Source organism: Anopheles darlingi, chromosome 2 (assembly GCF_943734745.1).
Source record: "Anopheles darlingi chromosome 2, idAnoDarlMG_H_01, whole genome shotgun sequence".
Lineage (NCBI taxonomy): Eukaryota > Metazoa > Arthropoda > Insecta > Diptera > Culicidae > Anopheles > Anopheles darlingi.
Genome location: NC_064874.1, coordinates 83,157,023 through 83,173,652, shown reverse-complemented (window position 1 = coordinate 83,173,652; position 16,630 = coordinate 83,157,023). Strand labels below are relative to the sequence as shown.

Genomic DNA, 16,630 nt, shown 5'->3' with positions numbered 1-16,630 from the left:
TTGGTTTGGCTTCTGTTCATTCTGTTCCCTGCTTTGGCCGTACATATCATAATAGTAATAAACGCCTTTTCCAATATGGAAAAAAAATCGGTTAATCCGACCCTAAACACGCTACAAACACCTTCACCGCACCGCGACATTGCATGTGCGCCATGCTGTGAAATGGTTTCAGTCTTCTCGGCACGAGGGCAAACTATCTTATAAATCCTGCATCCCGGGTCGGGTGGGCGGGCTACATCGTGCACAAATCTGTATGCTTAGATCATCGGATTTCCTTTTAACACACATTATGTTGACTAGTTTCAGTTCGGCTGACGGTACACTGAGGGAACCGGCCTTCGAGGGGTTTTTGATGCTGCTGCTGCTGCTGCTGCTGCTGCTATTACTCGTCATCTGATCGTGGAAGCAGTTAGACCTCGCTAGCCCGTGACGGATGGCGCTGCTGCTGGTGCACATTATGCTGAACCGCTTCCATGGTACGGATGAGCTCGTCGAAACCGTGCAGCAACCCCTCCTCACAGTTACCCATCTGCCAGCGGGCCCGGTGCGTCACCTTGGTGCCCTTGGGCAGCGGTAAGGCCTTGGCGAAATCGATCAACCACACACCGACCTGATGGTCATCGTAGACGATGAACACGCTACTACCGAGCACCTGGTGCCGGCCGAAGAAGCTTGACTTCTCGATCGCTGTTCGCATCTGCTTCAGCCGCTTGAGGATGTCCTTCGCTACGCTACGCCGACCACCGACAAAGTGCCCGATCGTGCCCTGAATCTGTCGGTCCGTCTTGATCGTCTTCAGATCGGTCACGGGCGTACAGCCCCGCATCTTGAGTGCTTCGATTCGAAAGCCCTTCTCCTGCGTCGACGACATGTTCTCGCGGAACTGCATGTACCGTAGCTTGGTGATGGCCCGTGCCCGATGCTCCTCGTCCGTCGGTGCGTTCGGATCGACCGCCACCATCTTCCGGTAGAGATCCTCTCGCAGGGCCGTATTGCTCACCTCGCTCTCGGTGAACGTGCGGAAGCCCATCTTGATGTCCATCACGTTCGGATCGACGAAACCGTGCAGCATGTTGTGCAGCTCGATGAAACACTGCGGTCCACCGGCACCGGTTTCGCCACCACTCTGGAAGCACTGGTGCACACCGTAGAACTTGGGCACTACCTTGACCGCGTGCGGATCGATCATGAGCTGACGGTAGGCAAGCAGCTCGGTATCATGAGGACCGGAAACACGCTTTCGCACGATCCCATTGGCGACCGGTGCGATGCTGCGGAAACAAACAGAAAACACACAGAACGTTAGTTGGGGTAGGGTTAACAGTGATTTTATTTAATAATGCGCATGGCCAAACATGCCCGGTGATGCTGTGTGTGTCCTCACATTCGATTCGATTCAAATCGATCACGCGACTCATTAAGTGAACGCGTGCCTCCATTCCTCTACTCTATAGCCAGTGGGTCATTATTAACTCCGGTTAATGGAATGTTATTGATTGAGCCGACAATACGTCACGCAAAACGGCGCAAAAAGGTGCACTGGTAGAGTTGGCCCCACGCGAGGGCGCACACACGCGCCGTTACGCATTGGTGCTCGGCTTTAGACAGGCATCGCCCAACCAACCAGCTCCTCGATCTCGATCGTGTGCTGCTGGTGTTGGAGGTGGTCTTTCAACATTCCAACCACCATTCGCTTGACGTCATCACCACCGTACGGGCGTTGGCAGCATGCAACATGGTTGCGGCTGGCCTTAGAGGCTCGTACCACTCCCTCCCTGGGCTCACAGACAGCCGCAAGGCTGAATATTTGTGACATTTCGATTGTTTGCCGTGCGTTGATGTCTGTGTAACGATCGTATACGGTGACGTAGGTGGCCCCGAAACCGGTAGACTGACGTGGACAACGAACAAACGGCCGGGCATATCAAAGCCGGGCACAACCGGCTGTGTGTGTGTGTGTGTGTGCCTCTGACCTCACCGCTATCAGCTCAGCCCCGTGACATGGGTGTGATCTGGTGCGAATCGTCGCTCCCGTCTAGACGGCGCCTTCCCATCCGAGGATCAAGTGCTTTGCCTCTCGTAGCACTCGCTTTCAAACAAACGATTGCGCGATGTCGATCGAGACACACACTGGTCCGTAGGATCAACATTGCAAACAATCAATCAAATCAAATCGGGATCCCGATCGTGATCGTTATCGCGCATCGTAGACGATCGCGATAGAGCGAGTTCTCACACCGTGCCGTGTGCCGTGATCGAGTACCTACCTTTTCGGATGACCGGATAGCTGTAACCATCCCGATGGTACGGCTGGTGCGTTGCATTCCAACAGGACCGGACTGGCCGGTGCGCTCAGTTCGAGGGCATTCTGGAAAGAGATGAAGAAGAGAAGGAAAATATTAGAATTGCGATTTTACATCGTGACAGCATAAGTCGGAGATTCGAGAATTCGAGCTAACCATTCAGCGATGGTCGCGACACGCGGTGGCCCCGAAAAGTGAACCGTTTTTTGGGGCGTGTTACAATGATTTGACAACGACGGAATGAGTTAAGACGCTGTGACACCCCCGGCTGGTTGCCATCCCAGCCTGTCAGCCTTATTAGATTAGATAAGGAGCTATTATGGTTTGTGGTGTTGCGGTTACGCACCTCTAGACTGGCCCACCGTTCGTTACGGTCCCTTCCCCATCAAAGGTTTGTTTTTTAAATTCAAAAATTATCCAGCCTGTCAGCCAGGGGAAGCATATCAGGAAGGCCACACGGCGAGCCATTTGGTTTGGCCATTCCAAAATGAGCCATTTTTATGAGTTTGTATGGCCTTGTGCGGTATCCGGTGAGTGAGCCACCCTCACTCGCGTACACATGGCAGGTTTGCGCGTTTCGTGACTGACACGGGCTGACTGACGCACTCCGTGCTCAGTGAGTGGAACCGGAGCAGCAAACAGCTAGCTTTTCTGGATCGTTAGCATGGGTTTTTAAACAGAAGCACCCTCCCCGGAAGACTTTCGTTTGGCGCCATGCCTGCTAAACGGCGATAGGTGTCTCGTTCGTTCGAGGGTTTCATGAATTTGCTGGCCTCGGAAAAGGAAAAGTGTACTAGATGGTGGTTGTACATCGCATCTAAATTGGAAACGTGTGTGCGCAGCGTGCCATGGAATGTTTCGTAGAATGTCGCTACAACATCTGCTGCTGTCTTAGCACTCTCTGAAAATCAAAGTAACCTGCGGTTCACAACCAAGATGGTTGTCCTATCCCCGACAGTATACTGCGCGCGTCGTCTCCAGCAGTTTGCGGTGCAATCTTTAAAAATAGCCGTGTGACCACACACCAAGAACCACAGCTGTGGACCATTCTGATACCCGGCCTCCTCGACCTACCCCTCAAAGGATAGATTTCCACGTTCCCCCACTTTCTTCTGATCGTAATCGGGCGGATCTGCCGTCATGTTGGGGCAGGTGCGTTCAATGAGCCATTACTACAAGCCGTCGTCCATTACCCGGGGGATAATGATTCCTATCTGGCCTTGCGCGGTTTGCTCTTTCATGTATCCGATCGAAAAAGGCACATGCTGGAGAGGGGAGTACAGCACTCCAATCCAGTAATCCCACCGGACCAAGGGCTATTCATAACTCGCCACCGTCTGCGGCTGTCTCGCGCGTTAATTTACGCAACTGTTTTAACGCCATTTTATCGAGGCCAAGTTATGACTCCTGTCAAGCGCGGTGCGTGTGTGAGGTCTCCACTCCGCTTGGGGCTAGGAAAGCTGGCTTACATTCCCTGGCGCTGCGAGCTGCGAGATGCGCGCGAAGTAGTTTATGACCGGCTGGAGAGGCCCTCGGTTCGTATAATATATTAACCAGAGCACAGCACAGCAAATGGCCGCAAAGTGTAGCAGATTTTTCGCAGGCAGGCTGGCAGGCTGGCGGCGGTTGTGGTCGCGGTCGCGGTCGAACCACCGATTATCTGTGAGAGAGCCGTACCACCCCAGAAGCCGCTACATTGACGTCATTGCCTCAGTGCTCGGTGCTGGCTTGCTGGTGCGCGGCTCGCTGACGCGGTTTTGAGTGAATAACCGGATGACTGCGAATCGCCTGCGGTCCGTCCGGGGCCTGCTATGTGGTGAATCGCTATCGTTACGCGGAATAAGGGGGGGGCCTGAATGGTTTGAGTGTGCGTTTGCCTACTTCGCTATGCTATTGCTGCGCTGCCCATGCTCGCATGGGCGAGATCGGGCGATCGTGGAGCCTTCCATTCCGCAGCCCTCTCGAAGCGGATGGCAAAAGGTTCAGTGACACCCGCAGCCGGTCATCTAACCGTCGACGGTCGCCGTTGTCACGCGTTCCATCATGCGCCATCGCCAAGGATCGGCAAGGGTTGACTTGGATGGGTTGCCAGGGAGATCCAGACAGACACACGTTCAAAGCAAACAAATATCGCGATCATTGTTTCATCATCCCTGCAGTTGGAGTATTCGTTCGACTCTGAGTAAGATGTTTAACAGTGAAGTGTCTGGATGGGGGGGCACCGATGGTCGGGCAGTCTAGAGGACACGCGAGCGGGATAAACACCCATCCAACTTCCACCAACTGCTCCTCCAGGTACACTATGATGTGTGTACGTGCAGTTACGAGCGAGTTCCCCCCGTGAGGAGGCTCCAGGCTGTATGCAACCCGTACTTAGGGGCCTTCTCGCTCTTCCTCTCCCTCTCTCTTTGTCTCTCATAGCTCCCAACGGCGATTTCATGCACGCGACCCCGCCGTGGTTCGTAGTGTTGCGTGTCTTGGACCTTCCACAATACACCTCCCCTCCTCCTGGAGGCCAGCATTAAAAGCATTCGATTGACGTCAAACGGCTCGCCGGCATCTGAATACAAAATGTCGTACTCAGCGAGCGAGCACGCCAGTTTTTACTGAATCGAACAGAGCACGGGTAGTAGCTTGCGAGGCGAGGAGTGAGTATGATAGTCAGACGCACTGCAGCAGCTGCTGAGCAACAACAAACCGACCGGCCGGACCTGAATTAGGTCGTCCTCTGATGATATCACTTTGGTGCCCGATATCGGGAGCAAATGTTGTTGTAAAAAACGGAATGTTTATCCCGAAATTGTGGGCCTGAACTATCTGAAAGATAATTTTGCAAATGTAGGATCAAGTGTCTATAGAACGAGCTATAATAGGACCGCTCAAAGGGACTAGAGACACTTGCCCTAAAAAAACACCCATTGTGCCGAGTGTCGTGGTGTTGGTTCAAGCTCAAGAACCGCTAATCCATTATTGTGAACACATTCCAAAGCAGGAGCAGGAGGGCAGACAAACAGGGGAGGGCTCTTCATTGCCACACTTCGTACCACGTGAATGATCGTGGTCCAGAATGGAAGCTCGGTGATCGTTTAACCAACGGGTAGCCATCCTTCTAATGGAGGATGATTTATCATGCCAGACGCTCCATTCAGACGCACCGGACCGGTAGGACGATGTCTTGTTCGTCCGTGGCTTTACATGTCCGAGACCTTCGGACGTGTATAAATCAAATGCTAATTGCACCACCGAGTTCCGTGGTGTTCGTGGTAAGGTATACGATGAGTCTCCCGGGCTTGAGTACGACTGTTGGTGAAGAAGGATGTAGGAATAAATCTGCGGTAAGCGTCAGACCACCCAAGAGTGGCGATGGAATCGATCGATGGTACTCTAGCTGTCTAGACGATATTGTTGATCGACTAGAACCGTCTAGAACTCACCAAGGGGCATGCCCAGCTGGTGGACCTGGATGGTTTTGAACAGTACATAGGAATTGCTATAAACAACTGCGTGATAATCACACGTTCCTGCACCACCGAGTGCTATCTGCAGTTAGTCGTGCTCCAGCATAATCATGCTGCGACGTGACGCGAGCTGATTAATAGGTAGCCTTTTCCTCCGGGGTTTCTTTTGTGTCTACTGTTTACGCCAAAAACGTGACTAATGCTCCAAGACGACGACGACGACGACGACGTCTACAACCGGAAGCGTGTGCGATAAGAGACAGTACTCGTGGAGGAGGCATGTCAGTGACACGGTCGCGTCGCGGTTTCGGTTACTGCCCGGCTCATCATCCGTTGCTGTCAACCAATCGTGTGGCTCGAAACGGCTCGGGAGGCCGGTCAACCGCCCGCGAATGAGTGTGCGAAGCGGAAAAACGGATCAAACTGTTTTGCATAGCCCGGGGTTGTTGATAACGAACCGTGGTCGCGATTGACGTCAGAGCTCTGGACGCAGTAACATTGCTCCAGGTTGCTCAATTCTCCCTCCTCGTCGTGGATGTGGATCGAGTGTGCCCCAAATGCCCGTACGGTGTCCACTGCAGACCTGTCACTGAGCTGGCCTCGCCTGGTGATGGTAGGCGTTCGCGTTCGCGTCTTATCGCGTTCTATGTTTAAGGTACAGCAGAGGAACCGCTGAAGGCTGGCTGCTCAGACTGCTGCACACGCGCGCGTGGGATGTTGATGTTGTTGGAGGTTGCTCTCGATGTTTGTTACATTAGCCTAATGAAATGTAAAACATTCCAAACAAGCACGGCCGTAGTCGATGAGATGGCGGTCACAGACGGATGGTCGCTCATCGGACACGCTATCTCAAGACGTCGGGTGGCGCTTGATCGAGTGAATGTTGCCAGTATGATGCACTGCACTGCTCCCTCCCTTCCATCACCATCACACAGTAGTGCTGACAGCGCGGACTGAAGCTCGGGAGCTGATACGCTTGCGAAGTGAGCTATTTTTAATTAATGCCCTATTGTTAGGCGCCACTTGAGCGATAACAATGGTCCCATAGCATGCATCAGACGCGATTGCCACGTGGCCTTCGGTGGCGGAGAACGGAAGACGCGGACGAATGCTCGGAGCGAATGGAAGCATTCATGCCGTCCGTGCCGTGCTAGATCTTAGAAAGTGAGCAAATGGCACTACATCAAACACTACCTCAAACCATGCACCAGAGCCGTGATCCTCGATGCTGATGTGGGGTCTACTAACCGGTTTGTAGTACGAGCACGTCTCGCGCAGAACCGCGAGTCGTGGTGAATAATCCAAATCTGGAGACGGTGTAGAAGAGTCCAGAAAAGGATGTGGCTAATTCCGACAGAAAACGAAACAATCTTCTGTAGGAAATCTTTTAAGGAATAGATGAAGGAGGCTATATTCCTCCATTGAATCGTGCCTGGAATATGAATTAGCCTCTCTCTCTCACTCCCTCCACGCAGTTAATGAGTGTAAGATCTTCTTCTTAATGCGTTGATTCCGCAACGGATGTGCCGTTGCTTAAAATCCATGATAATGCAGCAAATCATCCGTGTGCTGATTCGTGGAGGTTCCCTCAGTCAGCCAGAATGTTTTTGGTTCGTTCAAATTGTGCTCTTATGCCGATCCTCCTATACTGATCTGTTTTTACTGCTTCCACAGCTCACGTTTCTTGGCCTGACGATGACGGCATCCAGCAAAGCGGACGGTGCCAGACGTGTGCTCTCGTGCGCGCGCGGTAGTAGATCACGATAGTACCACCTACAATCAGGATACATTAATCGGTGGCCACTAGATAGTCAATTTTGCTCCGTCCCGCGATCACTAGCGCCTGTGCATCATAAGTGGTGATCACATGGCGATCGCGGCATGTGAGCAAACCACGTCATCCACACCGTCGTTCGCGCCAGACGGCGACCGGTAAAATTGTTCGATTCTATTTCTATTAATTAAATCATAACGGGCAACATGACGGGGGCTCTGTCTGTGCCGACGCGCCTCACACGCCATGGCCTTTGGGCCAGTGGACGGTGGGTGTGAGCTAGACGACACGGCTTACGGCATCTCCTTGACCTCATACTGAGGGGTAGTGTGAAGTGACACATGCACGCTGCACCACCGTGCACCTAAGCGTACTTATGCTAATTGAAGGGTAATTCAGGTAAATTACAACCGAGGATTAACGCGCGTCTGCTGGCTGGTGGTGCCATGTGTACAATCCGTGTCAACGTTACCGCGCTAACGATCGTATGGGCTAGCGAGATCTTTACACTCGTCTCGTTGTCTGGGTTTGGAGTGGAATGTCAAGGGAATCAGTGGGAGCTTCTCCGATGATGTACCGATCATTCGATCAACTCGATGAGTTGCTGACTCTTCTTACGCTACCGCTCTGTTCGCTGTTAGGCAAAGACAGAATAGATGGGATCTCCATCGACCAACGGCTGTTAGCAGCTACCAATGCGATATCATCTCCGGCCGTCTCCGCTTGGGTAAAAGTTGTTACTTTCAAGCGGAAGGAAAGGAAAGTAGGCCGACGTCGGTGCTGGAGACAAGCGGGAACCGTCAGCAGCTGCGCGACATCCCCGTAGCGTAGTGTGTGGAATGCGGACATTCGCCTGGCTGCGATGACGCACTTGCTGCCTTGTCTGCCTGCCGGCACGAACACACGGGTACGTCATCGACCACCGGTGCTCTGCGGGCGCAGTTTCACTTTCTTCTTTAACACAAACACACACACTCTCTCACAGGAAACGGAACTGTGGCTAGTGTTGCCGGTGAGGCCGGTAGTTGGTAGTAAAACGAATAAATTTCTCCAGCAGATAATCCGCGTCCGCTAACTGTGGTGTGTGGAGGGTTGTAGCTGTGCCGATGCGAACGATGCGACTGACGTCAGCACCAGGTAAGGGTCGTTGTCGAGCGTAGCCCCACGAGACACGGCACCGTGGCAACAATGGTAACCCGCGAGATGCTGCACGCTGATGCCGATGAACTGTGTCGGCAATGGTGCAACCACCGTCATCGGAATGGCATCGTCGTGGTGCTGAACAATTAAACCGATCCGTCCCTTGGATTACGTCTTTCAATTACGCATCCTTCGGCAGCCAATGACACCCGAGGCATGGCCTGGGTGTTGACATGGCCGATTGGTGTTAACATCCTCAGCACAAACCTCTCATGTCTCTGCACCAATGTCACCGCCGACCGGCCATATGGTGGTAGATGAATGATGTTCAGACCAGACCACGGCACGGCCTGTTGACTGCCACGCACGCGGGCATGCAGGGCGCATTTGTACGCATTGACCATATTGAGTAATGGCGAGCGATCCACGGTCCAACAGAGCGCAGGTCCCACAGCTCTCCGGACCGCGGCTTGGGGTCTAATGTTTCGTCGCCGGCGAGCAAAGATGGGGAAGGTGAACGATCATCCTTGAACGGTGTCGTGGTCTTCTAAGCACATCACGCCGAACGCTGCGGTTCCGTGCTATTCCGGAAGACTGCGTGGCGATGCGAGGACGCATGTGTTAGCACCTTCTCACATTGACGCAACCGACGTTCGACTGTCTGCCTTCGCGCAAAAGAACATCGTAAAGCGCAGCGTGGCCATCCCATCCGTATGTGGTGGTCGGCCCTTCGGTCGGGCTCCCTGTCCCAGTGGGTTTGCAGTGGGAACAATAAAACGTTAGTGAAATGTCAATGCAAACCGTGGCCGCGGTGCGGTCAATGCGGTGGTGGAGCGTCCTTTGCATTTTAATCGTTTCCATGGCCCTCGTACAACACGGATTGTAGCCCAAGGGCGGGTTCTCTGGTCGGTCGATGCGTTGACACGGATCGGTATCGGGGATGGTGAAAAGGATTGGTCGCACATCTCAGTTGGCTCCGGGCCGGAGGAACAACGTTTTGACAGCTGGTCCGGTGCGCCCCAACACCGTCTCGAGCACAGCTTGCTACGACGTGGTGTGCCCCGCTTACTGTGACTTAGTGCTACGCTAAGCGATTGTACTTACGATTGCGAGAAAGCTGAGCAGCGATTTGTTGTTGGCGGCGTTGTTGCCCTGCTCGACGCGATACTCTGCCGCACCACGCTCGGTTTCAATGTTCTGCAAAAAAGGGGTGGGAAAACAGAGAAAACAAACGCTACGTTAGTTAGTTCTGGGTTGATCCTCGCAAATCACTCAAGGTTCAGCAGCAGCTGAAAAAACGCGACAAACTCCTACCCTACCATTGCCTTGGGTACAATAATCAACAAACGATATTACACTACGCGGCACAACCAACCAATATAATACTTGTGCAACTGTACACCACGGGCGTCGATCGCAGACTTGATTTGACAGCTGCTGCTGGATACCCCCCAGCAGGATTCTGGATCCCAGCTGCAACACAACACAAAACTCCCAGGGACGCACTCGAACGCGCCGCGCGTTTGTCTTCGTTTTGGTGATCTCGATCGTAAGCGATCGAGAATGAGCTGTGTTTGTGTGCGAGTTTTTTTTTTGGGGGGAACTTCGTCTGCCATCAAAGGGCTATTCGTTTCTCTCATTCTCTAACCCTTCTCTGGCTAAGGACGATTCAGCCGTACGTATTGTGGTTGCGCACGATCGTGGCAGAGTCTGATCGAGCTGGACAACAACATGAATCAATGGCAAAGGCATCAGGGGGACATTGACACGACAAGTGGAACGCCGTGCGACGTCATCGTAATCGTCGTGCTGCTTGCCAGCATAAGGAAGCGAAAGGAATCCTCTCAGAAGATCACCGCAAAACCAAACAAAACCGATCGATCCGTTGACGCCTGTCTCTGAGATCATCGTAACGCCAGTGATCGAGTCTGGGGATATCGGATTCGACTTTGTGGTCGCTTCGATATCGTGATATTGATGATCCAACATGAGATTGGTTCGCGTCAGCAAAGCACCCCCCCTAACTCGGTTGCATAATATATCTAAGCCCCCCGGAATGACGCTTAATGAACCGTGAAAACGATCGGAGAAACAGCTAATAGGGCGTGAAATGGTACAAAACCGCGGGCTGGTCGAAATAGTAAGCGATATAGCGGGGTCTCAAAACCACACATCACATCACGTAATATCGATCATCGATTTGGCGTTTGCCGGAGATGGAGATCCGTCGAGACAAATCGCTCGGTCGCTGTAGCACGACGGCCATTCAAGGACGAATGCGAATAGATGGAGTTTAGCTGCTGGAAGCAATTAGCCAAACGGTACGTGTACGCAACACTTAGCATTCGCTTTACATTTGGCCCCCCAGCTTCTGGTCGGGTCTGGTCTGGTCCGGCAGTAAGTTCTGTGGCAAGCCAAAGGATAATTAGCGAACCTCCGGCGGCGGCGGCTGGAGGCTGCACGTCGACGATGATAATTCTATTTCTTCTGCTTAATGGCTTGCCTCCGGGCAGGTTCGGTCGTTGGATGGATCAATCTTGGGATCGAACTTCCTTCCTGGCGCTGCGCCACATTGTCAAGGTCGCTCGATATGGTCGACCGTCTCTCGCACACTTTGAGCTATTAGAAAATTATGTTTTTTTTCTTCCTCCCAGTCTATTCGCACGCAATGCAATGAGTTGAATCCATGTAGGGAACAGCGATCGTGAAGTCTGGCACAAGGTACCACCGTGGTAATGGTGGTGGTGGTGGTGATTCAGCGAGCTGTTTCCGAAAACATTGGCCTAGTAAGCAATTAGTAGCAAAAAGGGTGCCGGGCCGGGACAGAACAGAACCGGGCGTTAATCAGGCCAACGGTTTAACACTAATTAACACAAACCAATATGGGGGGCGATCACCAAAACAACCATGTGGGCGATACGAAATGTCGGAAGGCTATGTTTGTTTGCTTATAGTGCTACCGGGAAACGAGCTGTTGTCGAACCACAAAACGTGCGGCTCGTGGCTCCCTCTCAAAGGCAACGATCGAGAAACCATCCGTTGGTTAATAATGTGACCGGACCTGGCTGCTGATCGGCGGCGGCGGCTGTGGCGGCACACAAGGGGCCAGCAAGCCGTTGGTTCCGGTCTGTGGACAATAGTGCTTCACTTCGCTAATGGCATATCGAAGCAGAGCACGCATGAATGCCCGAGTATCACATGGTCATGACGTCAATCGGTACGGTCCAGTGGCTGGCTAGGTTTCGTTTCGAATGGATTGGAATGACTGCACCACGCGACAGGGGCTGCCTCCTCTGGCGGACGCTTTATACTCGGTCACGATGCACAGAAAATGTATCGCCTTCTTCTTCTTGTTCTTCTTCTTGTAAGCTCCAAAGCAACCGTCAGGCCGCACCTGTTAACCGGATTCAACTGGAATGGTACTAGTTGTGACTCGAGTGATCGATCCGATCCGATCCGCCTCAAAGTGACAACACGAGTGTTGCGCCTGAAACAGAAATTCAATCCATGTCCGGCTCCTAACTGGATGCGTCAACAGAGAACCCGTCTATGTAATGACGGTTTTAGCAGCCACCCCTCTCCATCGTGGCTTTGTCCACACAGAAAGAGAACTGCTGCTGCTGCTGCTGCTGCTGGACAATCGACAATCGATCGAGCTTCGCACGTTCGTGCACAGATTGCGGATCTGGCACGGGATCGACGGGTGCCGTCAGCCGTCAGCCGACGATATGCCGTCGGTGCGCACTGGACACACGCTAATTTCGTTTCCAGACTTTGTTAGCAAATCCCGCGCGGAATTCCAATCCCCGCCCTGCGATGAATACGCCATTTTAGCGCGGGATTGTGAATGAAAGGTGCACATGGCGGTCGCCAATCTCTCGCGTACACACGACAATTGCGTCGTTCGTTGGTGCGCCGACTGCTGCTGCTGCTGCTTCAGCTGCTGTTGCTGCTGCTACAAAAAGTGGAACATAGTACGTTCAACTGTGATGACGTCCTGCGAGTATTGGATGATTTGGAGTATTGGAGCGCTACGTGCTACGGGCGTTCGAGCCTTCGGTGGCGTACGAAGGAGTGTCAACGGATCCCGCCCGAACGATGAACGATCCCCCCCCGATAGGTGACATTAGCATAAGCGCGCTGTTAACCTTGAGTATGCGCGATCGTGCTTACGTAAATCGGTGTGAAGAGCCACGAACGAACGTTCGCTCAAACATTGCACCACCACCTCGCGCCCAATTGTCACACCTCTTCCAGGAGGGGCTGCTGGGCACCCTGGCCTGGGCAGTGGTGCCGGGGTAATATATTTTGGTTGCGCAGTCGAAGACGACGGGCCCGCCTCAAGAACCGTATCGGGTTACGCGTGCCGTGTACCGCCTCGACGGTTTTAGTCCGAGGTGAGCGGCACGGCACAGACCTTCAACCACACAGGTGTAAAACAGGTCCACCATCCAGGTTGACCCAAGACACGAATCACGATGGCGCACAGCGCTACAGACGCACATCCACCTCAGCGTCGATAGCGTCAGCGCGTTGGGGGTTTTTCCGGAAAACCTATACCGCTGATCGATCGACCGTTTTATGGTAGATCGTCAAAAGCGAAAGGTCAAAGCTCGAAAACAACCACGAGCCAGGTGCTGCCGGTGCCTGAAGCCAGGGGGATAGCTGAATAAATTTAGAATGTGGAAGACTCCCGAATGCTGACTGTGTGGTTTATTAGAACCGCCTATCTAATTAGCTGGAGTTGTCGTTAGAGTGTAACGGCGGCTTCCTCTTCTACCATTCGGTGAACGGTCAAGGGGGACCGAAGAAGCGATACCCCTGAGGTACGAGATGATGACGACGACAAGCTACCGGACTAGAACATTCTTCGACAGAACCTGCGGTTTTGGACTTGGGACTTTGAATCCTCTGGTCGTGTGGTTTACACAATAGACCTCAAACAAACGTACCGCTTGAGAGACTGTTAGAACCCCTCAATTAAGGTAAATACTAAAGATGTGAAGATTCCTCCAAGTTGAAGTGCGCGCAACCAATGACTTGGGTCAATACATAGACTGCAGAGAAAAGGGACTCTTGGGGGGGGGGGGGGGGGGGGGGGGAAGGTGTGTGAAAACATCTCCGATCTCGTGCCTCGTGGGTCGGTACTTACCGTGTTCTTGGTGCCATTGTCCAGTATCAGCATCTTCAGCAGGGTACGCTTGAGTCCATTGTTGTCGAGACAGGAGAGCCGAAACTTGTCACTGGTCCATCCTGCCATGGTGAGGAAAATCGAAGAAGTCATACCGTGCGGGACGACCCCAGTTGTGGCTGCTGGCTGCTGTTTGCTTCCGGATGTTGTCGGTGCGACAACCGGGTGACGTCGATTGGTCGCCGCTCGGTTTCTGCTCGAGGTGTTCGGTCGTTCGGGTGGCGCTGCCAGAGGCACGCGTATTTTGTTGTGACTTTGTTTTTGCACCCCGGTTATGGAATGTGCAAATGTCGGAACGGTTCTCCCCGTTGTCCGACCTCTCTCTCGTGTCTCCGTCCAGACGAAGCAACCGGCTAGCCGTTCTGCTAGCCGATACTACCGTGAATCCGGTCTGGGAGTGGAGAAGCTCATAACATTAAGTCCGAAAATGGACCGCCCGTCCGGATCGTAGGGCGCACGGGGGGTTGACGTTGGGCGTAAAACAGGTTTGTTATGATGGTGAGTCGATCGTCGAACGAATGTATAGTGGGACGATTGTTCAAATACACACATACACACACACACATTCAGGCACGCATTCGCACTGGATATCACTAAAGGACTTATAGCACTTGGTTACCGCCACAGGCTACTAGCAAGCGACGAGCGGTTCGATTGCTGAAGCGTCACCACCGGTTTACTAGGATGCACTGAGTGAGGGGCAGGTTTCTCGATTCCTGGAGTAGGGTTGCTGCCTCACTTCGACCGCACTACGTATTGGGGATTAGCAATTTATGCTCTTGTTTTTCTGATTAGATTACACACACACACACATTCCCACCCACTGTCGAGGGTATAACCAGGCTTGGGCCACTCCTGTTAGGTGGGGATTACCATGGGTTAATGTAAATATTTTTCACAAACATCGGACGACCCCCGGCGATACTAGGGCAGACCTTTTGCCGGGAAAGCGCACACACAGAGGCTGCCTCGCACGACACGGCCGTGTCGCGGTTTGCCGATGGCCCTGCACCGCTTCTAATGTGGCACAATCCGTTTACTCACGGCTAATATTGATTGGGTAATCACTGGTAGGTGGTGCACAAGGTGTGTGCTCGGTCGGTTGGCCCGTGAACTATCTTATCCTTCCTTCCCCTTTTGGAACTAACCGCCACTAGGTAGCTGCCTAGACCAACTGCGAACTGGGCAAATAACACAACGCAACGCAATGCTGGCTGGCCGGCTGGCTGGCTTGGTGCTGCTTTCGATTCGTTTACCTAGAGCGCCGGCACCTCACCGATGGGGATGGAGATGCGGCGTTTCTTTTCCTGCTATTTGGAAGCTGTGGAGCAGTAATCGCAACCTGGGTGAGCTGCTGCTGATAGGGGCGTGTGTTACCAGGCCCTGCACACAATCAGCCACTGTGTGTAACGCGAAGGGTGCGACCACCGTGCCACTTTCACTATCTTCACTCTTCTTCGAGATCACCTTCTCCTGCTGCCGTAAACCCCGGACACACCACGACAAAACCGATCGTCACTCGAGCGTGCTCAGTTTCTCTTTAAAGCGTTCACCTTCACTGTGAGCCTTTCGCTGTCGCGTGAAACACTGGATGGAAGAGTGGAATGGGGGTTGGAAGATGATCCCACCCAACTCTTGCGGCGACGTCGAAGGTGCAAAATGCTGCAGGTTAACAACACAACTGGACTAACCACTAGACTTGCTACTGTTGTTGCTGCGTTTGGTTCGGTTCGGTTCGGTTCGGTTCTTCGCGGGATTGATAAGAGTCCGATTCCGACAGGGGGCTTTGTAGCGCGTACTGTTCGAAAAACTGTATTTTCTATCTGCTTTTACTCGGTCCGCTCGGTGTTGTGCCGTGCTGGGAACGAATCGCGTCTTTCCACCGCGGAGTCGTGCGCGCTTTTGGTCGGCAGCAGCACCATTTTGAACTGCGTGGCGCGTGGTTTTCTCTTTTTGCGCCATCGGCTTACCGAAGGGGCGCCACCCGATCGGGCACGATCGTGCCCCCGTCGGCAGTGCCCATACTGAGATGTCCATCTCACTATGGAGGAGTGGGAAGGGGGTGGTGGGGGAGTGAGGAGGAGGGGGTCGTGACGTCAACTTCGGTTCGCTGGTAGCATGTTCCAAACGGTATTGTAAGGTATTGCAGGGGGTTATTCTAGAGTAAATAGAAAATATGCAGAAAATCTAAATTTTCATTGTAAGACTCTTTATAAAAGTGTTTTGATCTTTAGTAGGCTGAACAAAGCGTTGCTATGTATAGCCCTTTTCATCGTGTTTGTTGACGGAGAAAGTAGACATTGAGTTGTATGCTGAACCCATTCTTCGGTTACAAATTTCTATAGATGATAACATTTTCCGCTGTAAGCTGTAGATCATAATTTATTAACAAATCTTTGCTATCGTATGAATTACATAAACCTGCAGATAAGCACAAATTCATTTCGTCATAGCGGCGACGAATGAATAACAGGTTCGTGGCGATGGGGATGGTAGATGCCTGCGATTGCAACATTCGATTCGCAACAGGAGAATCAACAACAATGTTTGTAACAGTTTGCAACATCTCTTTGTCTAATCCAAGAAAATGTTTTGAAATGGCTAAGGCCAGGATGGAATAGCGGACTACACACTAGAAAATATGCCAAGCAGATTCCACTTCCATATGTTGGAACATGCTTCTTTGGATAAAAATCAGTGATCGGTGAGTATTTGTTGAAACGTAACAAGCACCATCGTTGATGTCGTCTGATCTGTAGCTGCC

At 52.5% G+C, this 16,630-nt stretch overlaps 1 protein-coding gene across 1 annotated transcript in view; it reads right to left on the bottom strand.

Annotated features, from left to right (window-relative positions):
• The window catches only part of LOC125960206 (inositol-trisphosphate 3-kinase homolog), a 16,274-nt gene extending 518 nt beyond the window's left edge, over positions 1-15,756 (bottom strand). The window contains exons 1-4 of the mRNA XM_049693456.1: positions 13,828-15,756; positions 9,780-9,872; positions 2,268-2,368; positions 1-1,271 (exon numbers count right to left, since the gene is read on the bottom strand). The exon at positions 1-1,271 is cut by the window's left edge and continues 518 nt beyond it. Coding sequence (XP_049549413.1) covers positions 410-1,271; positions 2,268-2,368; positions 9,780-9,872; positions 13,828-13,959 — 1,188 coding nt within the window. The 5' untranslated portion in view covers positions 13,960-15,756 and the 3' untranslated portion in view covers positions 1-409. The remainder of the gene's footprint in view (positions 1,272-2,267; positions 2,369-9,779; positions 9,873-13,827) is intronic.
• Between the last annotated feature and the right edge of the window lie 874 nt (positions 15,757-16,630).